Below are 22,661 nucleotides of genomic sequence, written 5' to 3'. Positions count from 1 at the left end.
ATTATAAAAGAAACACTGTGGTCTATGTAAGTGACCCTGTCTTATGATTACTTAACTTTTACCCCTTGATTAACAACCTAATGCTGTGTAAGACCTGAACAACAACAAAAATGTTTATGATTGCCTAATAACATTGTTGCTGCTGTTTAGTCACTAAGTCACGTCTGACCCTTTTGTGACTCCAAGGACTGTAGCCCACCAAGCTCCTCTGTCCATAGGATTTCCCAGGCAAGAATACTGGAATGTGTTGCCATTTCCTTCTCCAGGGGATCTTCCCGACCCAGGGATCGAACCCTGTTCTCAGTGGCAGTTTCTCTCCCACTGAGCCACCTGCAAAGATCGCTGGTAAAAATGAATAATTTCTGACTTTTCACCAGCAGTTTTGGCTGCAAAGATGACTAATGAAAGAGGAAGTAATTACTGAAGAAGTTATCTTGGAAACTCCCTCTATACCCGGTGATTTTTTTCATTTGAAGATTTTTGGAAGCATTCATGTACATGATGATTGTTTTCTACAGAGCAGTCTCCTTTGAGACAATAAAAAAGGTGCTAATAGTTGAAAAGAAAAAAGTGTTTGAACAGTGTGAAACCTAATTAGAAAAGATAACCTCTTCAGTTAAAAACTGGTAGACTTCTCAGGTTTTAAGGAACCTCAAGAGGCATGTTATGAGAAACCCTCCAAAGGACACATTTACCTTGCCAGGCACTTTGCCACAAGGCAAGCATGTTTTTGCCTTCCTAATGAATATAGTCTTACTGATTTTTTTACAGATAGACTTTAAATATTAATAATAGTGTCTATATGTTAGCTCTGTGAGGGCAGGGTCCATATTTGTCCCTTCTCCACTTTACTCTAGCACCTATTTCATGGTAGGCATTCAAATTTGTTAAATATACTTTCTAATAAAACTTTTATTATATAACCACTTTGGAGATTTTTATAAAATGATGTGTAAATCCATTAACATTTTGCTATGGGAAACCCACAGTGAGCCCAAGACCCAGAGAACTAGTGATCAGCATTACCAATATTAGACTGAATTATCTGTATTAAACAAAGAATAAATTGATCTCTTATCCATATTTGATACTTCACTTCAAAAAATGTTTATTGCCTTAAATATATATTACGGTCTTAGACAAATTATACATTTTGTACTTTTGTTTCAAAACAGCACATCAGCCATCGTCTATTACATATCTTTGGCCATAATAAGCAGAATATGGGCTGGTCTTTCAATCTGAATTACACTATGCCACATGAGTATCATTCCCAATAGAACTGGTTTCAGTTTTATTTTTTAAAAAAATCATTACACTCAGGCGAGTTAAGAAAAAAATCCTATAAAATTAGATTCTGGGAATTTACCAAAATCCAAACCATTCACTGTAATTCACAGGAATATCTAATTGAACTAGTGGAAAAGCAGTAACAGAACAAAAAGAGTAGAACATTTTACCTCTAAATTCAGTTTGAATAATAATTCATCACAATTCATTTAAAGGAAAGCTGCTCAAAGCAGAACCCAGAAAGTTCCTGACTTAATTGGAAAGCCTAGGAATGCACCTGATATTTACTTCTGGGACACAAATTGTATACATAACCACACACTTAAAAATTTATTCATCTGTTTCACTTCCTACTCGGTTCATTCAGAATATTCTTTTTTTGGATAATCACTGTAATTCATTACATACTAAAAACAACACCATATTTATGCACAAATAAATTAATTTTCCCAGTAAGAGCTAATCTTCCTTTAAGATGATTCCCCACATATTCACAGTACATAATATCACAGAACACCCATATCTGGCCTAAATGTCTCTGAATTGTAGCATTACAAGATGGAAGTTCATTGTGCCTGATAATTCGATTGAGTTTTGCCCAAACGTCTTCCAGAGTCTGGCTGTTACAAATAGTGTGATCTATTGTCCATCTTGCTCTATAAAATGAGTGCAAATTTAGTGCCTTTAGATTATCTTGCAATTTTTTAGACAAAGGAAAAACATTTTCAGTACAATTACTGCTGGGAAGTGATGATACACTCCAAGACCTTTTCTTGTGCCGTTTTTCTTTTTCTGCCTGTTTCTCCAGACTTCCAGAATTAGTCTGTTCATTCAGCGTGTATGATTGGATTAAGTGCTTCTTTCTTTTCAAATTGGGTTGAAACTCCAACAGATCTACTGTGCAATCATAACTCTGTGATTTAATACTACATTCTGAAATGGCTAAGTACTGTCTCACATCTTCAGCTGCCTCTTCAGAAATCCCAGGTGGTGATCTTTTAGGTTTGAGTGGAAGTCTGGACCCATCATGTGGAAACCAAGGAATAAATCTCAATAGCGGACGTGTAGGAAAGTCTTGAATTGCTTTCTCTGCAATTTTTGGCAGTTGCGTGGGATCACTCTCATATGGTCGATAATGTAATATTACTTCTGTAGTCATTCTGCAGTAATCCTTCTATTCTTAATGAAGAGAAAATTTCTTAGCTGAGCTCCTCAGAGCTAGAATGTAATTTATAATTACAAGACTCTCTCTTTCCAAATCAGAGGGAAACAGGACCTAAAGTGGAAGTATTACAAAGAATAAGATATAGCAGGGAGAGCCTATATACAGATAGGCAGGGAAAAAAAGAAAAAACAAAACCAATTCTAATATGATATTTTATCAAAGTGTTACTGGTAAATGTGAATGCAGTCCACAAAACTGGAAGCCCTTTCTCTCAAGAAAATAAGGAATCTGGATTACACACCCTTAACATCCTTTTAGCTTAAAACTTCTACTAATCAACATATTTAACTGAACAGATGTAACAGATTTGGAAGTACTGCTATTAACATATTAATATATAATCTTAACACTATAGCAAAAACAAAAGGTAAAATAAGATTTTTAAAATACTAGAGTCACATGAAGGTAATGAACAAAAGGCAATACTACTTAAAAATCTGAAATGTGAATTGAGGACAACAAAAATCACTGTAATTTTTAATCTACCTTGAAGAAAATGGATCCTCTCATACTTTAAAATTACATGAATTCTACCAAATAGAATACTTAAATGATTTTATTTCATTCTCAGAAGTAAACACTTGAAGTGGAAATGCAAATTAAAACATGAAAATGGTTTAACTTTGCATTTTAATCAGACTAGGAACTAGTTTCATGACAAAGTCTCATCTATATAATTGGGGCACTTAAGCAGTGTCAAAACCTTAGCAGCATGGCTCCTGAATTACAGTTGGGAGAATGAACAGGAAGGCTAGAGCCTCAGAGCCTTAGCTCCTCTTAGAACACAGAAGTCTTCAAGTTACACCAAATCAAGTCATCGAAAGTAAGTGCCAGTACACAACACACAGTTCAATAATGGAGCCTTCTCTGGATCTGCAAGTTAGACTTCCTAATTGGGCCCAAAGCTGCGAAAGTCATAATGCAGGCTCTTTTAAATCTTAGCTTCTGGAGTTAAAAACAAGAGGTTGGGGCTTCCCTGGTGGCTCAGTGGTAAAGAATCTGGCTGCTAATGCAGGAGACACAGGTTTGATTCCTGATCTGGAGGTCCCACGTGTGGTGGAGCAACTATGCTCCTATGGCACAACTCCCGAGCCTGCGCCCTGCAGCAAGAGAAACCACCACGGTGAGAAGCCCGCGCACTGTAATAAGAGGGCAGCCCCCGCCCGCCGCAACCAGGGGAAAGCCCGAGCAGCGATGAAGACCCAACCGTGTGTGCGCTTAGTCGCTCAGCTGTGTCCGACTCTTGCGACCCCACAGACCGTTGCCTGCCAGGCTCCTCTGTCCATGGGACTCTCCTAGCAAGAATACTGAAGTGGGTTGCCATTTCCTTCTCCACGGGACCTTCCCCACCCAGGAATCGAACCCGGGTCTCTTGTACTGCAGGCAGACTCTGTACCGACTGAGCTATGAGGGATGCCCTAGCACAACAATAAATAAATAAAAATTTAAAAACCAACAAAAAAGAGGTTGAATCATTTCTTCCAAAAATCATTAGAGAACTACGCGATGACGGTTCTCCCGTTGCCACGATGACTGTGAGTGGAGGCTCCCTGTCATGACGTCACAACACTCATTTGACCAATGTTCTGAAAAGTCAAAAGTAACCAATCTCATAATGATTCTTTTCCCTACTCTTAATGTTCACTGACTAACAGATTTGACAACTCTTAAATTTGAAATGACTGTGATCCTTAACATCCATTTTTAACATGGTTCTAAATATAGATAGCATATTCTTTCACAGACTTAACAATGCTTTCAGTTTTACTTCCTTTCATTTTTACATTCCAAGATATGGCATTGAGAATTCTTTCACTGTTGTCTGAGCTTATTCAGTGTTGTATTCCAGGGACACTGAAGTTGTGGGAACACGTTAATATTTTATAAATATATGAAAGCAAACTTGATATATTTGGCATTCAATGATTAGAACTTGTGAAAATTCTTGGATAATTAGGACAATGGAGAAAATGGGTCCAAAGAGCTTTAAGAAAGCTGAAACTAACAGTGACTTTCAAAGAACTTGTCCTTTCAGGTTGCCAAAATACTCCTTCTCAGGAACCTTCTGTTTTGGAAAATAAAAAATACCTGGCTGGGAAAGACTACTGTAGCAGCCTAAAATGACAATGGCAGTTAGCCTCCACATCACTGGAATTTAACTGTATATAATATCCTTGAATGTGTATAAAATGACATCTAGTAGCTAACAGAACTTCTCCAAATTCCCATCAAAATATTAAGGGAATGAGAGCATCTGAAAATGCTCTTTCCTTCATTTGGAGGCAACATGGAGTCTTCGAAAGATGAAGGTCTAATGTTGAAATAACCTCAATCACCTACCAGCTTTGTGATCTGGAAAAAGTTTAACTGGGAGTTAAGCAATATATATTCTACATATCTGATATAAGACTGAGATTAAAAAACATGACAATTTCTCTTCTTTCTTTCAGAAATAAGCCATTTTAGAACAGGCCATTTGCTCAGGCTAAGCTCACAGGTCTTACTGCTATTAGGTAACATTTCAAATTCTTAGTTCCATAGTCAGAGACAGTTCTGATGACCCCAACTATCAGTACATGCTTTTTGTACAAATGAAACTGATGAGCTCCTGGAATGTCTGATGCTTACAGCATAAGTGAGGGGGTAAGAATCCCTCAAAACGGATACCACAAGAAAGGTTAAGTGCACTTCAGCTGAATTCACATGTCTACCGAGCATCTTTTCAGTTCAGTCCAAGAAGATACTGGTAACCACAGAGTAGTGCGCCCAAGAAATAAGTCCATATGTGGCAGTAGAAAACAGATGAAATAAAGCTAAAGGCATTTCAAATAAAAGATCTCAGAGAACAATCTGAGATCCTCAGAACAATTCCTCAGAGATCTCAGGAATATTAGAGAAAGTATGTCATGCTGATTCTCCCTAAATAATAATCCAATCAAATCATCAAACTTACTCAAAACTGTATGCTGTACACAGAAAATGAAAATTGATACCAATTTTCCCATACACAATACCCTGAAGTAAACTGCAGTGAGTTTTAACGAACCTAGATTATATGTTGTAGTACTACGCATTTCTAAATGCTTGGCACAATACTAGACTAATTTCACAGGTAAAGCTGAAGCCTGGTAAATTTGTCACTGCCGAATGAAGAGACAAGAAACAGGAGGAAAAACCACTTTAGATACCGGCTATTAATCATCTCGGTTCACACACGGCTCTCCCCGGGTAGGGTGGGAACTTCAGCATCTGCGGCTAAAATCTGTTTGGTGGCTTCAGCAACATACAACAGGGTAAGTAATTTACCAGGTATCTATTTCATTCTAAGCGGAGTAGGAAATGGCAACCCACTCCATAATTCTTGCCTGGAAAATACCAAGGATAAAGAGCCTGGCGGGCTATAGTCTATGTAGTTGCAAAGAGTCGGACATGACTGGCTGACTTAGCACACATATTCCATTCCGTCGCAGGGAGGAAAGGGGGTCTCAAACCTAAAAAGCGAAGAAGAAAATAGCTTCCTATCGCTCCACGGCAAGAAACTGAACAGGAGGGCGAGCACTGACTGTTTTAAGAAAAACGAGGTCTACATCCCAGGGGCCAGGTCTACGTGCCAAAAGCTGCAAGAACCAGGAAGAAAAGGAGAGAAAACAGTGTAGAGGGAGCGGGTTCGCAAAAATTTACCTTTCAGGGCCAGTAGGTGCTCCTGTTTGGGGGGATTCACCTCCATTTTGACCGGCACTTTGAACCCACTGCCTACGGAGGCTGAAGAGGTTCACTTAGCTCGGAAGAAACCAGAAAGCGCACGTTCCGGAAGACAGGGCATCACATTCCCAATAGTTTCTTCTCTGCCGGTGGTGCCTTAAATTCTCTTCTTACCACGTCCTTTAGCGACTCAACGGCTTCTTTTTACCAAAGCCGTCTCTTGCCTCTTAGAGACTATACATAAAATACTTCTCTATTTTCCAGCCACAATCACACACCGCAACTTCAAGAAACCACTCCTCGGAGACAATACGCCGCCCAGCAAATACCTACATCTCCGAGTAAATGCTGTAGAATGCGGCATGCTGGGATTTGTAGTTTCAAAAGCCGCATGGCATGCAGGGAGATGCAGTCTCCTTTCGTCCAGTCCATTTTACAACTAGGGAGAAAAGATCGTTACTGGAGCAAGAATTTCACCCCCAAACCTTACTTCTGTTTTAGCCCTTATTTTTTGCTTTAATTTTACTCCTCCCATCAATCTGATGGAAGTCTGACGGAGACTGAAAATCTCCAGACTCTTTAATAAAACAACAAAGCTCCCATGCGCAAGCTTCTGCTGGCGTGAAAGGGTGCAAGGAAGCCGCCTCAGCTGCGCCCGGCGTCTTACTGCGCCTGTGCGCCAGCGGCAAGCGCCGAGGCTTCTGGGTAGGTGGCTTTACCCCGCCTCTCCTGTGAAGGCCTTCGCGGCTGCTTCAGTGGCGAGGCTCCTCCTAGGATGGCTGCTCAGGTTGTAAACAAGCCTGGAGCGGGACTAGACAGTGGTCGTCAGGGCAGCCGGGGGACGGCCGTGGTGAAGGTGAGGGACCTTGCGTGCTCTTTTCTCCGCCATCGGCCTCTCTTCGGTTCATCCCGGAGATGTGGCTTTTTTTTGGGCGGGTTGCGCGGACTCGGGTCCCTTTCGGCTTTACAAGCCTATGCTTCCCCTCCGGACCTTTATCCCTGCAGGCCTGAGGTTACCTGGCCTCCTGGTCATTCTAGTCTTCTGTAGTCGCCAACGGGGACTTTTGTGAAAAGGAGCCGATAGGCCTGTGAGAGTGACCTGGGCTGATCTTTCCCCAGGCCCTCTGTTTTTAGCTAAGACCAACAGGCATTAATAAGATTATTTTTATGAAATTGATCCATTATTATTGACTGATACTGTTTTAGATATTTTACCTCGTTAATATCTATTTATGAAGTAATTGTTGATTGTAGTTTTACAAGTGAGGAAACTCAGGTTTCGGTTAACACTGTCGCTGAGCCACAGTTGACTGCTCTGAGTTATTCTTTTCGTTACTGCACTACTTTGTAATCAGACCTCTGTTATTGGTTGACCTGCCCTCCTCTTTTGGTAGTACGGGTGTGTCAACAGCCCCGTTATTGCTCGGCAATATGAATTACCCTATGTTTGAAGTTTGAAACTCTGCCATATTTAAATGCTCTAAAATGGGTTTACCAAAAATTCAGTTGAAATAAGGTAGAATTCACTTTTCCGTATATAGATAGATCTGGAAGGGAGAACTGATTTTGATAACCTTCAGGATCCCCTGTAATCTCAGATAGTGGTAATTCTTATTCCTGGTTACATATTACTGAGGACTTTAAAAAAAAAAACCAAACGATTTAATCCCCCAGTTCTACTTAATCAGTATTTTTTTTTTGCATTCCTAGAATGCTTTTAATGTGCAGCTAGGGTTCAAAACCATTGGAGGAGGTATCTGAAGTTCTTTTAAGGTCTTGAGAAATAGGCACCTGTGGTTTTTCATCTAATGTTGGTTTCATATGACAGCGAATGATACATTTTTGCCTTCAACTGTATTATCGATCAGTATTGGTGGTTGTTGATTCATCTTTTAAATATTAATAAAGTTATTTTGAAGATACATAGCATATCAGAGATGTGAAGGTGCCCTCATTATTTGGCTTGTATGGTTGAGATTTTATTTATTGAATTGTGCTTTTTCTAAGTAGAGAATACCTGAAGATTATTTTGTGAAATAACTTGAATTAAGAAGTAATAGGAATAGATATTACTGCTGTGTCTGCTTTTGTTACCTTGTTTGCCTTAAAATCTGAAAAATATACCAAAACCTGACGTAACTCCAGTTTATTAACGCACAGAGTTTGATAAATTAGAGGCTCATTTTGTTAATTTTCATTTTTATATGTAAAATGTGACTGAGATGTGCAATAGGATAGTCCTTTCTGGCAAGATCCTCATTCTGTAATTTGTAAGACAAATTACAAATTAAATTTTCAAAAATCTCATGGCCATTGTTATAGATGAAAGCAAGAAGTGTTCATTGGAAGGGAAAGTTGAAATTTAGAATGCTAATGTTTGCATATGTAAAATGACTTCCTGCTTAATGAACAAGTTGATATTGATAGAGTTTTCTCGTTAAGAAAAACAGACCAAAATTGGGTATGAAATTATTTATGTTCACAAAAGAAGTGTGAGCTGCCTTAGTCCTGTGAAAATATGGCCTGCTTTATTAAAGTTTAATTTACATGTGATAAGTTTGAAGCCCTCTTCGGCGTATTGTGAAGTTTGTAAAACTAAGAGCTTTTTTCCTATCTAGGACTTAAATTCTTATGCTGTTAGCCACAATTCCTATTCATAAATACTGAAGAAAAAAATTTCTTACTCTCTTATTTACTGAGATGAGGCAGAATAGTCTAGTAACTGTGGTTTACTAATCAATGGAATTTTACTAGTGCTTTTTGAAAAAAACCTATGGTAGTAATGAGTGATGATGCTGTTAAAGATACAAGATAAGAATGAGAAAAGTAAAATTTTAATTTGGTTCTTTGGAGTTTATTGTCATATATAATTGTAATATATTATGGTGTCTCTGTAGTGAGAACATTTATTTAAAATGTTTCACTGACTTTGTAATATCTAATTTCTATTGTGAATGTCTTTTCTGTAATTTGATATTGAAGATTTTTTTCTTTTGTTCTTTTTTTAAGTGAAGATATTTAAGTGATACTTTTTTACTGACTAGTTAAAAAAATGCAGGATAATATGAAGTGTGTATATTGTATATATGTGTGTGTAAATATACATTAGTTGAGTTAGTTCAGCTACTCAGTCGTGTCCAACTCTTGTGACCCCATGAATCACAGCACGCCAGGCCTCCCTGTCCATCACCAACTCCCGGGGATTATTCAAACTCATGTCCATTGAGTCTGTGATGCCATCCAACCATCTCATCCTCCGTCGTCCCCTTCTCCTCCTGCCCCCGATGCATCCCAGCATCAGGGTCTTTTCCAGTGAGTCAACTCTTCGCATGAGGTGGCCAAAGTTTTGGAGTTTCAGCTTCAGCATCAGTCCTTCCAATGAACACCCAGGACTGATCTCCTTTAGGATGGACTGGTTGGATCTCCTTGCAGTCCAAGGGACTCGCAAGAGTCTTCTGCAACACCACAGTTCAAAAGCATCAATTTTTCGGCGCAGCCTTCTTCACGGTCCAACTCTCAGATCCATACATGACCACTGGAAAAACTATAGCCTTGACTAGATGGACCTTAGTTGGCAAAGTAATGTCTCTGCTTTTTAATATGCTATCTGGGTTAGTCATAACTTTCCTTCCAAGGAGTAAGCGTCTTTTAATTTCATGGCTGCAATCACCATCTGCAGTGATTTTGGAGCCCCAAAAAATAAAGTCTGCCACTGCTTCCACTGTTTCCCCATCTATTTGCCATGAAGTGATGGGACCAGATGCCATGATGTTAGTTTTCTGAATGTTGAGCTTTAAGCCAACTTTTTCACTCTCCCCTTTCACTTTCATCAAGAGGCTTTTTAGTTCCTCTTCACTTTCTGCCATAAGGGTGGTGTCATCTGCATATCTGAGATTATTGATATTTCCCCCGGCAATCTTGATTCCAGCGTGTGCTTCTTCCAGCCCAGCGTTTCTCATGATGTACTCTGCATATAAGTTAAATAAGCAGGGTGACAATATACAGCCTTGACGTACTCCTTTTCTTATTTGGAACCAGTCTATTGGTCCATGTCCAGTTCTAACTGTTGCTTCCTGACCTGCATATAGGTTTCTCAAGAGGCGGGTCAGGTGGTCTGGTATTCCCATTTCTTAGAATTTTCCAGTTTATTGTGATCCACACAGTCAAAGGCTTTGGCATAGTCAATAAAGCAGAAATAGATGTTTTTCTGGAACTCTCTTGCTTTTTTGATGATCCAGTGGATGTTGGCAATTTGATCTCTGGTTCCTCTGCCTTTTCTAAAACCAGCTTGAACATCTGGAAGTTCACGGTTCACATATTGCTGAAGCCTGGCTTGGAGAATTTTGAGCATTACTTTACTAGTGTATGAGATGAGTGCATTTGTGCAGTAGTTTGAGCATTCTTTGGGATTGCCTTTCTTTGGGATTTAAATGAAAACTAACCTTTTCCAGTCCTGTGACCACTGCTTAGTTTTCCCAGTTTGCTGGCATATTGAGTGCAGCACTTTCAGAGCATCCTCTTTTAGGATTTGGAATAGCTCAACTGGAATTCCATCACCTCCACTAGCTTTGTTTGTAGTGATGCTTTCTAAGGCCCACCTGACTTCACATTCTAGGATGTCTGGCTCTAGGTGAGTGATCACACCATCATGATTATCTGGGTTGTGAAGATCTTTTTTGTACAGTTCTTGTGTGTATTCTTGCCACCTCTTCTTAATATCTGCTGCTTCTGTTAGGTCCATACCATTTCTGTCCTTTATCGAACCCATCTTTGCATGAAATACTCCCTTGGTATCTCTAATTTTCTTGAAGAGATCTCTAGTCTTTCCCATTCTATTGTTTTTGCCTATTTCTTTGCATTGATCTCTGAGGAAGGCTTTTTTCTCTCTCCTTGCTATTCTTTGGAACTCTGCATTCAAACATACATATATATGTGATTTATGTGTAGTTATTCCCCAGCTGTTTCCATTCTTCAAAGAGAACTACAGTTCCAATGTAATGTTTCCTGTGTATCATGCCAGAAAGATAGTATGCTTGTAAAATAATATATATATAAATATATATTCTCTTTAGCTCCCCGAAGGTAGTATACTTGCAAAACAGTGTATATAAAAAATGTGCCTCTTTTATATCTTCTCCATCATGCAGAAGTTAAATATTTTATATGTCATTTTTCACTTTGCTTTATTGATATGGAATCATACTGTGTATACATAAAAAGTTTCCTAACTTTTCCTCCCTAGCCTGCATGTGTGCGTGCGTGCTCAGTCGTGTCCAACCCTGTGACTCTATGGACTGTAGCCCGTCAGGCTTCTCCTCCATGGGATTTTCCAGGCAAGAATACAGGAGTGGGTTGCTGTTTCCTCCCTCAGGGGATCTTTCCAAGCCAGGAATCGAACCTGCGTCTCCTGCGTTTCCTGCATTGCAGGTGGATTCTGTACTGCTGAGCCATCAGGAAATCTCCCCACTAGACTGCATAGTTTTGCAGTGTATGAATGTTGCTTAATTTATTTTCTGTGTATATTTACTTTGTTTTCAGTATTTTGCTAATGCAAAAGATGCTTGAAGGAATGATATATATTCTTATACATATGTGATACATTTATAGGGTAAATTCCTGAAAGTAGAATTACTAAGCTATTCATACTGTTGATAGGTTTTGTCAAATTGCCTTCCATGGGGGCTGTATCAGTCAATACACAGTTCACAGCAACTGGCAGTTTATCTACTCTCCCACACTTTCATCAGTAGAAAGTGTTACCCGCTTTTTAAAATATAATCTGAAAAAAGTATATTGGTATAGCTTCGACTGATTTCAAAATGTTTTGAGTGAGATTGGACATCTTTTCGTATAATTAAAGATCTGTTTTCATTGCCTTTTTCTGTGAACTATGTATTACATTTAAGCTTCTTCTGGACCATACTGGGATGCAAGCCAGTCATGAATTATCAGTTTATTTACAGTGAAAAACATTAGCATTTCATGTGCTGACTCCAACTTGATTGTAGAGTTAATATTAAAGTTTTACTGGATTAAGTCTGATTTTCACTCTGGGTTTTCTGTGTGTGTGTTTTTGTTTTTTTTTTTTTTTTAACCTTGTGGTATGTATTTGTTGGGGGGTGGTGGTTGGCTGAACTGTTTTAAAATTTTTATTTTGTTGGACTTTATTAACCTAAGCACATTGGTGCTTGGTATTTGGAATACCCTATTCCTGAGGGCTTTGATCTAACAGGGTAAAACAGGCTGGAAAGCCAATTAAAGTATTAAAAGTGTTTTGGGTATTGAAATTAACACTTATCCATGGTACATGGGAACCCTAAGGATAGTGTGTTTATCTAGAAATTTGTGTGTTTATTAATGTGAAAAAAGAATCCCTAGGAAAATGTCTGTTTAGCTGTTTCTTGAGTGTTAACATAAAGAAAGAAAACAGTTTGGTATGTGCTGTGAACTGCAGGTTGTTTGATACAGTTTGAGAATAGAATTTGAATGAGAAGAGAAGCAATAGAACAGCTGTGCTGCGTTAGGTCACAGATGGTGGTCCTGGAATTTGGGGTACGATCAAACAGTTCAGTGTGGGTATGTTTAAAAAATTTATTAAATTGTGAAAAACTTCAAATATGTTAAGAAATAACCTTCATTGATATAAATATAGTTTGTTGACTAATTATAAAACAAACTCATGGGCTGAAGAATTAGAATATGCCAATTCTTGTCACCCTTCTTTTTTTTTTTTATTGAAGTATGCCTTTTTTTTTTCTTTTTTACTTGAAGTATAGTTGATTTGTCATCTTTCCTATGACTGACTCCATGGACTTTCGTAAGTCAGGTACCTGTGATTGGAACTAGATAAACAAAAAACTTTCTAACCCAGGGACATTATTAATTGAGAACAAGGAATTGAAATTTAAGTCTAACTGCATTCTTACATTGTATGATGTAAGTGTATGTTAGAAGATACTTGAAAATTACTCATAGTCTTGTCTTAACAACTTCTTTATCATTTACAAGGTAAGTTGTCATCCTAGCACATTTATCAAATTATTTTTGTCCATATTAATGATGGGTTTTCTGAGAGTTAGTTAATTGCAGAGAAATTGTTTAAGAACCCACCTTTGGTAGAGTTACATACTGTTAGGGATTCACATATAATGAATCATGTCATAATTTTCAAAACTTAAGATGTTAACTTACAACATTATTTTGATCCCTGACACTTATCCTTCCAAGGAGATTTCACTGTGATGTAATTTTGGTGAGATCTGTCAGATGAAGTGACAAAAGATTATTTAAGATTTTACACCTAGACAGTTTTTTTTTTTCATGGAGGAATAAAGTAATTTAAGAAGATTGATTCATTAAATAAGATCAGACTTTTTTTTTAGCCTAAAATATTTATGCTTTGAAGTCATTTAAAGAGCACATATGTTCTTTCCCATTATTAGGTGCTGGAATGTGGAGTTTGTGAAGATGTCTTTTCTTTGCAAGGAGACAAAGTTCCTCGCCTTCTGCTTTGTGGCCACACAGTTTGTCACGACTGTCTCACTCGACTGCCTCTTCATGGAAGAGCAATCCGTTGCCCTTTTGATCGGCAAGTAACAGACCTAGGTAGGAAAAAAATACATATATATAATTGTTCATGTAATACAAATGTCATAGTAGACAATTTCTTCCTGCTTGATTTTAAAAATTATAAAATTCTGGGAGTTCCCTGGCAGTCCAGTGGTTAGGACTCTGTGCTTCTACTGCAGGGCGAATGGGGTCTTTTCCTGATCGGGAAACATGGTAACGTGTGGCCAAAACAATAAAAAGAAACATAAAATTCCAAGAAGGTTTCAGTTTCTTTTAAAACCAGTAGTCCTGAAGCTATAAACTAACCCACTCTTGGGGGCTAACTTTATTTCATCTTGTGGGATTTTTATATTCAGTACTTATAGATCAATAGTTTTAAGACACCTGAGAAAGTGATGCTAACCTTTTCCAATTTGCTGTAAAACAGGATTTACCTTAGACAAGAATAGGCCATTAAGGAAAATACAGATAAGTACTTGGAGTTTCAACATGTTATTTATTGATATCAGAGACAGAAGTATTTTTAGCATTTGATAACTACTAACTACTTCTTGTTCTCTGTTAAGATGTATTTAAAGGTCTGATGGATTTTCAGTTTTTTGCATACTTTTAAAACTTTGCTTTATAGTTTTCAAAATGAGTTATTACAAAAAAACAAAAAACACAATGAGTTATTACTATAGGATACCAGATTTGGAAATGACATTTATTAACATTTGAACAGTTATCTGACAACTGTAAATTCTGTGTTTATTTTTTTTAATGGTGGAATTTTCTCCAAAATTAATAGTTTAAGGTTGTCATTTATTTTTAGTTCAGTAGCACTGTTTAAGACTGTTCAGACTGTATATCACATGGAACACATTTGAAATAATTAAATCATCAGGAAAACAAGCAAGAGTGCTCCCATTTTTAGACCAGAAAGCTTTAAAATGCTAAGAAACATTGTTTTAAAATATTTTCTTATAAGGGTAGGATAGAATGGGTTTTTTAAGATTTTGGTAGACTTTGATCTAACTAAGTAGTATTCTCATTTGCCAGAAAACTAATATTAGACAGTGTTAGTATTATTATGGGTAGCATATAAGGTTCAGGGGGGAGATGTCTTTATTTTGACATTGTTTTTATTGTCCTTTTATTCTGTAATTTATATATATTATACCATCTTCTTTATATAAAACTGTATAGACATAGCAATACTTTGCAAATGTAAGATGGACCCTTTCTTCCTCTTGAAGGGCACTGTATACCACAGTGTGGGTTGTTACTACCCTCACTGTGATAAACTAGGAATTCGTGACAGATAATGGTTAGTGATAGCCTAGTTGAAATCAATCAAACGAATAACTTTGCCTTGAATGTAGGTTGTGATTTCTGTGTTCTTGTTCAGTGACTAAGTCATGTCCAGTTCTTTGTGACCCTATGGCACACCAGGCTTCCCTGTCCTTCACTATCTCCATGAGTTTTCAAACTCATGCCCATTGAGTTGGTGATGCCATCCAACCATCTCATCCTCTTTTGAGGATCCATCTCATCTTCATCAGCTTCTTATCTCATCCTTCTCCACCTCTGCTCAATCTTTCCCATCTTCTGGGTCTTTTCTGGTGAGTTGGATATTCACTTCAGCTGGACAAAGTATTGGGCCTTCGGTTTCAGCATTAGTCCTTCCAATGAATATTCAGGGTTGATTTCCCTTAGTATTGACTGGTTTGATCTCCTTGCTTTCCAAGGGACTCTCAAGAGTCTTCTCCAGCACCACAATTTGAAAGCATTAGTTCTTCAGCGCTCAGCCTTCTTTATGGTCCAGCTCTCACATCTGTACATGACTACTGGAAAAACCATAGCGTTGACTATATGAACCTTTGTCGGCAAAGTGATGTCTCTGCTTTTTGATACACTGTCTAGGTTCATCATCGCTTTTCTTCCAAGGAGCCACTGTCTTTTATTTTTTTTTTTCCATTTATTTTTATTAGTTGGAGGCTAATTACTTTACATCATTACAGTAGTTTTTGTTATACATTGAAATGAATTAGCCATGGATTTACATGTATTCCCCATCCCAGTCCCCCCTCCCACCTCCCTCTCCACCCGATCCCTCTGGGTCTTCCCAGTGCACCAGGCCCTAGCACTTGTCTCATGTACCCAACCTGGGCTGGTTATCTGTTTCACCCTAGATAATATAGATGTTTCAATGCTGTTCTCTTGAAACATCCCACCCTCGCCTTCTCCCAGAGTCCACAAGTCTGTTCTATACATCTGAGTCTCTTTTTCTGTTTTGCATATAGGGTTATCGTTACCATCTTTCTAAAGTCCATATATATGTGTTAGTATACTGTAATGGTCTTTATCTTTCTGGCTTACTTCTGCTCTGTATAATGGGCTCCAGTTTCATCCATCTCATTAGAACTGATTCAAATGAATTCTTTTTAATGGCTGAGTAATATTCCATGGTGTATATGTACCACAGCTTCCTCATCCATTCGTCTGCTGATGGGCATCTGGGTTGCTTCCATGTCCTGGCTATTATAAACAGTGCTGCGATGAACATGCCACTGTCTTTTAATTTCATGGCTGCAGTCACTGTCTGCAGTGATTTTGGAGCCTGAGAAAATAAAGTAGGTCACTGTTTCCACTTTTTTCTCCATCTGTATGCCATGAAGTGATGGGACTGGATGCCATGATCTTAGTTTTTTGAATGTAGAGTTTAAGCCAGCTTTTTCTCTCTCCTCTTTCACCCTCAAGAGGCTCTTTAGTTCCTTCTCGTTTTCTGCCATTAGAATGTTGTCATCCACACATCTGAGGTTGTTACTATTTCTCCTGGCAATCTTGATCCCAGCTTGTGATTCATCTAGTCTGGCATTTTGCATGATGTATAGTAATTACTATACCTTGTAGCTTAGAATTTTACTCTAATTCAAGCCTATGGAATATGTGTTAATGACCCTTGATATAGTTTGATGTCATTATTTTTTAATTTATGTTTAAAATCTATTATAGAAATTATATATATATATAAACTGCATAAAATTTGGAGAATCTATTAAAAAGTATAACAAAAATCATTTGTATTTCCTGCTTATAAAATCAAGTTACTGTTTTTTTTTCTTTTCCATTATGACTTATTACAGGATATTGAATAGAATTCTCTGTGCTATACAGTAGGACCTTGTCATTTATCCATTCTATATATAATAGTTTATATCTACTAATCCCAAACTCCCAAGCCATCCCTCCCTTCTACAACCCCAGTCCCCATGAAATGCTGTTAATGTGAAAGAATCAAAATTAGAATTCTTCTTTAGTATCAGTTGTTGTTTATCATAGTTGTTAGTACTGGTCAGCATTATTTATGGTTCTTCTCTTCTTTCCTCATGGTAAAATTACACCTCCCTGCTCTCTTATGATCAGGTAGGCAGAACTGTGTGATTTTCCTTAAACTAGTGAAATTATGAGTAGAAGTGAAATGTTAACTTCCAGGTAGAAGCTGTTAAGAATGGATTTATGATAGTTTGTAGTAAATCGTTTTTCCTGCTATAGTGAGGTGATACAGGTGGTTGGAGCCTCAGTGGCCTGTGTCCTTGATCATGGACAGTAGGGAACAGAATCTCTCGTGTCTTCACCAACCCCTGAGATGTTATATGAGCAGAAAGCAAATCTTTGTTGTTTTAAGTCATTGAGATATTAGATTTATTTTGATAGTCACAGAAAAATTAAGTCATATCTTAGGCAGTAGATAGATACTGTTTAAATACTACTAGGAGTTTATGTGTTTGTGTTTAATATATAATTAAAGTATTTGGATACTGTCAAGATAATACTTTTAAATAAAGGACTTAGTGTACTTCTTAATCTTTTATAAACAAAGTAGATAGAACTCAGTTTGAGGTAGAATATGTGTGAAAAATTAAATCAGTTGAGAAAGCCTTGGTAGGGTGGCAAGACAGGTGGAGATGCTGGGTAGAGGATGCATAAAGATACTTGGGAAAGGAGGTCACAGAAATCAGAGAGGAGGGTAAAGATATTTAGCCTAGTTTAAAAAAGTTTTTTGGAGAACCATAACTAGAAATGGCTTTTTTCCTTACCTTTTCTTCCAACTTTCCTTCTTCCTTCCTTTTTTTCTTCCTTCCCTTCCTCCCTTAGAAAAGAGGGGCCAAGAAGGACGGAAGCCTTGTAAACATTGACTTCATCGTTCTTTTTGTTTTTACAGTGAATATGTATTAGGTGGCAGCTTTGTGTCAGATGGTATTTGTTGTATAGAAGCTCAGCATAGCAGATATTCCTTCTAATTTCTGGAGGATCTATCTTTTATTTACAGTCTTAGGAAGAGTTTGTATTTGTGTGTGGCTTATGTGTGTGGCCACATATGCATGCACATATGTATGTTCACCTGGCCTTTTATGGTCAGTTCTGGGGAAGAAAGGCATTGGTCCTTATTCAGATGTGCCCTAAAGTCTTATCTACCTAAAAGGGAGTATCGTCAGACTTTAGTGTGAAACTCTGTGTATGTGTGTGAGAAGGAGTTTATATGTTTATTGATTACTCTTAGGGTTCTAGGTTAGATGAGGTGGGGAAAATGTCTTTAGCTGCTCTAGTTCCAGTTTAGAGATGGATTTATTTTAGGTTAAGTGTATCTTTCATACTGTGGTTTTCAAACATGCATCATATTTTATGACCATATTTGTGGTCATAAAATCAGTTAAATTTTCTGTGAGTAAGATTTTTTAAAAAGAAATAGGATAAAACTAATCAATGTGTTGCACACTGTGAGGGTGAATTTTGGTTTGTAAATCTTCTGTTTCAGTTGTGTATGTGTGTGTTATACTGTGTTGCAATGTAAAATGTATTTCTTACTGTAGGTTCTGTTAAAAATATTTAAAGCACTTGTTTTAGTATATATAGAAAAAAGTCAGTAAGGAAATAGGATTTATAAATTATTTTGAAGTTAAATTATAGAAAAAGAATAAGAGTTTTAAAAAATGTTTCTACTTAGAATGCTAAGGAGTTCTGTGTTTTAAAGAGAATATTAAGATTGCTGTTATAGAATTAACAGGAAATGGAGAAATTTTTAATTTTCAAAATTTAAACATTATTAATTATTGAACTGTGAGACATTGAAATTACTATCAGGATATGGGGTAAAATAAATAATATTCCATTTTGTTAGATTTAGTTTATATGTTTATATTCTAGGAGATTCAGGTGTCTGGGGACTGAAAAAAAATTTTGCTTTATTGGAGCTTTTGGAACGACTGCAGAATGGACATATTGGTCAGTATGGAGCTGCAGAAGAAGCCATTGGGATATCTGGAGAGGTATTGATTGAACTGTTGAAATATTTGTTATGACCATGAATTTTTTCTTTTAAAATATTTGCCATTATATGCCCAATATTACCTCACTTACCCTATAAAGTAGGATTCCAGAGACACAACTTTTCATTACATTATAGTTCTGAAGGCAACAGAATCCCCAACTGAACAGAAGCAAAACTGAAGCTTGAAATCTCTGAAAATACTATAGCAAACTGTGTTTTTGTATAAACTTGTTTCCTTATCATCAGTAGCTCTACATAGGGTAGAGTGGAAAGTGACAGAGTAGGGTTGTGGGTGAGCGCAGAGGGTATGTAGCCTACATTAAAGCAGAGGGTGCAGAAGCGGGTCGTTCAGCAGTTAAAGCACAGAGAGATAAAGAGGAGCGCAGTGAAAGGGACCTTTCAGCGTAGAGACTAAATGCCTTAGAGGTGGCCACTGCGCCTGCTGCTGCTGCTGCTGAGTCGCTTCAGCCGTGTCCGACCCTGTGCGACCGCATAGCCGGCAGCCCAGCAGGCCCCCCGTCCCTGGGATTCTCCAGGCAGGAGCACTGGAGTGGGTGCCGTTGCCCTCTCCGGTAGCTCCTGAGGGAGTTACTATTAAATATCTTCATGAAAAGCTGCGTTGTATGTAGATGTGCTCTCTTCATCTAGACAGGTTGGTGTCCAATAATTATTAGAAAGAAGACCATTAACACAAAATACATTTTTAGCATAAAATTTATCTACATAACTCATAGACTGTTCTGAATATAGGAATAGTTGTTTAGTAAATAGTTAATAATTTTGATGAACACCTTGAAAACCACATGTTTAGTATCAAGGAAAATGACAGATTGACTTTTTACTTCTCTTTTATTAGATCATGATTTCCTATATAAAGTGAATCAGTGAAAGTAATCTCAAACTGAAGCACTGTTTTCTAAAAATTTTGCAGTTCTTTCCCATGATTTATCTTTTACCTTTATTTTGAAAGACATTGAGGATTATCTAACATTGATCTTACAAATTTGTCAGCTCTAGAAAGCAGACATGACTCTTTAATTTTATACATATGCATTTCTCATAGTTGCAAATAAAGTTGTTTAACTTTGGATTCATTTTTTATTTACTGTGATACTTAATGACACCATTGGTATATTTTCTAATTTTTATTTCTACAGAAATACAGAGTATTTCTCAGGTTGGAGTCTAAGCATCTATGTTTTTAAAAGCTTCACTTGGTTATCTAAATAGTAAAATTTGTGCTTCTCTTTTTACCTGTGTTATGCTGACAAGCATATTGAAAGCAGGGGGAAGCACTTACTATCAGTCCTTCCAGTCTTAAATAGAGACTTGTTTCCACCCTCTGCTGTCCGTCTGTGTGTCAGGTGAGGCGATGTTGCAGTGGATGCCTTTGCACTGATAGTGAATCTAAAACAGTGGTTGTATTTTTGGCCTCAATTTCATAGCATATATTGATGATCAATTTTGGAAATAGCTTTCACTTACCTATAGAAGTGAGTAGTGAATGACCTTTTTATTTAATTATCAGTTTATTTATGTATATGTAAAGACTGTGGACTTTTATATTTCAAAATTTTGCATGTTATCATGATTGGGGTTTAGTTAAAAAATTTTTTAAATCAAAGTATAGTTAATTTATAATATTATGTTAGTTTCAAACATACATCAACATGATTTGGTTACCTATACACAGACACACACACACACACATATTCGTTTTCAGGTTTTTTTCCGTTATAGATTATTATAAGATACCGAGTGTAGTTCCCTGTGTTGTACAGTAGGTCCTTGTTTACCTGTTTTATATATAGTAGTGTGTAATTTATTTCTCCTCTCTCTCCCTTGGTATCTCCTTTGGTAACCCTAAGTTTATTTTCTGTGTCTCAGTCAGTTTCTGTTTAGTAAAGGGGTTCAGTTTTAATACATTACTTTTTTGTTTATCAGAGCATCATTCGTTGTGATGAAGATGAAGCTCATGTTGCATCTGTATATTGCACTGTATGTGCAACTCATTTGTGTTCAGAGTGTTCCCAAGTTACTCATTCTACAAAGACACTAGCAAAGCACAGGAGAGTGCCTCTAGCTGATAAACCTCATGAGAAGACCATGTGCTCTCAGCATCAAGTGCATGCCATTGAGTTTGTTTGCTTGGAAGATGGCTGTCAAACTAGCCCGCTCATGTGTTGTGTCTGCAAAGAATATGGAAAACACCAAGGTCACAAGGTATGAATGTAGTTAAACTTGATAACTTCACCTGCTTTACCAGCCTACTGTTTATTTTGACTGACTTGGTTCTTTATAGTAAAAGCAGAAACTGAAGAAGAGCTAAATGATAAATGAGTTGAGCTTGGTAGCATGAAAAGAGAGGTTTATTTTCTGAATGACTTATCAAAAATTTCAGAGTCCTCATGATTCATTCTTTATTGAAAATGGCTTTCTAGCAGGAAACAAAAAGTTCTTTTCTTTGTGTGCATGTTTTTGTAAAGCACTGCATTGTGTTGATAATGTATCTGTTGATGAACTAATGCTTGTGATCAAATTTTAGAGAAGATTTCTTGATTTCTTAGCAGTATATGGAATTCCAAATTTAAAATCATTTCTTTGAAGGATAAATAATTTTGGAATGAAGGCAGATTAGTATTTCTTCATGCTGTGATTTTGTAAATATGTTATAAAACCCACTTGCAACTAATGCTTTGTTTTTTTATTAATAGGAGCCAGTTAAGTAGCATTTTATATCATTAGTCAATACTGTGAGTTCTTTTCTATAATTATGTTGCACCTTATAGCATTCAGTATTGGAACCAGAAGCTAACCAGATCCGAGCATCAATTTTAGATATGGCTCATTGCATACGGACCTTCACTGAGGAAATTTCAGATTATTCCAGAAAATTAGTTGGAATCGTTCAGCACATTGAAGGAGGAGAACAAATAGTAGAAGATGGAATTGGAATGGCGCACACAGAACATGTATGGATTTTTTTCCTCCTTACCCTTTCTCCTTCTTACTTTTTCACCTTGTAGGATTTATTGAGCAATTCCATTGTACCAGTACTGCATTAGTCAGTGGAAATAAGTTTTTTGAAAAGTCTCTGTCTTTACGGAAATTTATAATCCATCATGGAAGAGTTTCAAGTGTGGTAACTGTTTACTTTGTGGGGGAAATGCAGGATGCCCTGGCAGTGTGCATAAAAACATCATTAACTTAGGTAAGTCTTGGAAGGCTTTCTAGAAGATGTGATGTCTAAACTGAGATTTGAAGGAATTTAGTCAGGGAGAAGAGTGAGGTGGGGAGAGAGCTGTTCCAGAGAGGGAAGCCTATGTTAAAATACCTGGAAGTGAGAATTGGACATATTGTAGAAACTTAACTAAGTTCACTGTGGTTGAAGCTTTGAATATTGGGGTGGCACATGGTAAGAAAAGATGTTGGAGAATTAAGGGCCAAATTGTGCAGCATCTTGTTAGCTGTGTTAAAGAGTTTGGACTTTATCTCACAGGCAGTGATGAGCCATTGAAGAATTGTCATAGGAATAACATAATCAAATTTGCATTAAGAAAG

At 37.2% G+C, this 22,661-nt stretch overlaps 3 protein-coding genes across 7 annotated transcripts in view; 1 reads left to right on the top strand and 2 right to left on the bottom strand.

Annotated features, from left to right (window-relative positions):
- TRAPPC13 (trafficking protein particle complex subunit 13) overlaps nt 1-6,283 on the bottom strand; it is a 33,383-nt gene extending 27,100 nt beyond the window's left edge. For 4 of the 5 annotated variants that reach the window (XM_020910362.2, XM_020910363.2, XM_020910364.2 and 1 more), the window contains exon 1: nt 6,197-6,283. In XM_020910362.2, the coding sequence (XP_020766021.1) occupies nt 6,197-6,242 (46 nt within the window). In that variant the 5' untranslated portion in view covers nt 6,243-6,283. Of the gene's footprint in view, nt 1-3,972; nt 4,064-6,196 lie in introns of those variants that run through there. The other variant, XM_020910366.2, reaches the window with a different exon arrangement.
- SHLD3 (shieldin complex subunit 3) lies at nt 1,084-6,283 on the bottom strand. Its single transcript, XM_070476762.1, has 2 exons — nt 6,197-6,283; nt 1,084-2,566 (listed from the first exon to the last, which is right to left on the bottom strand). The coding sequence occupies exon 2, from the start codon at nt 2,447-2,449 to the stop codon at nt 1,691-1,693; it is 759 nt and encodes a 252-aa protein (XP_070332863.1). The 5' UTR covers nt 2,450-2,566; nt 6,197-6,283; the 3' UTR covers nt 1,084-1,690.
- A 648-nt stretch (nt 6,284-6,931) lies between these two features.
- Nucleotides 6,932-22,661, top strand: part of TRIM23 (tripartite motif containing 23) — a 33,282-nt gene continuing 17,552 nt past the window's right edge. Inside the window, exons 1-5 of the mRNA XM_020910360.2 lie at nt 6,932-7,073; nt 13,660-13,822; nt 18,977-19,098; nt 21,045-21,323; nt 21,890-22,072. Of these exons, the coding sequence (XP_020766019.2) occupies nt 6,993-7,073; nt 13,660-13,822; nt 18,977-19,098; nt 21,045-21,323; nt 21,890-22,072 (828 nt within the window). The 5' untranslated portion in view covers nt 6,932-6,992. The remainder of the gene's footprint in view (nt 7,074-13,659; nt 13,823-18,976; nt 19,099-21,044; nt 21,324-21,889; nt 22,073-22,661) is intronic.

Source organism: Odocoileus virginianus, chromosome 14 (assembly GCF_023699985.2).
Source record: "Odocoileus virginianus isolate 20LAN1187 ecotype Illinois chromosome 14, Ovbor_1.2, whole genome shotgun sequence".
In the NCBI taxonomy this organism is placed as follows: Eukaryota; Metazoa; Chordata; class Mammalia; order Artiodactyla; family Cervidae; genus Odocoileus; species Odocoileus virginianus.
Note: the sequence above shows the minus strand (reverse complement) of the source record. Positions and strands in the feature narration are given on the sequence as shown.

Coding starts and splice junctions, on each gene's coding strand:
- SHLD3 (XM_070476762.1), bottom strand. CDS start 2,449: ATGACTACAGAAGTAATATTACATTATCGACCATATGAGAGTGATCCC.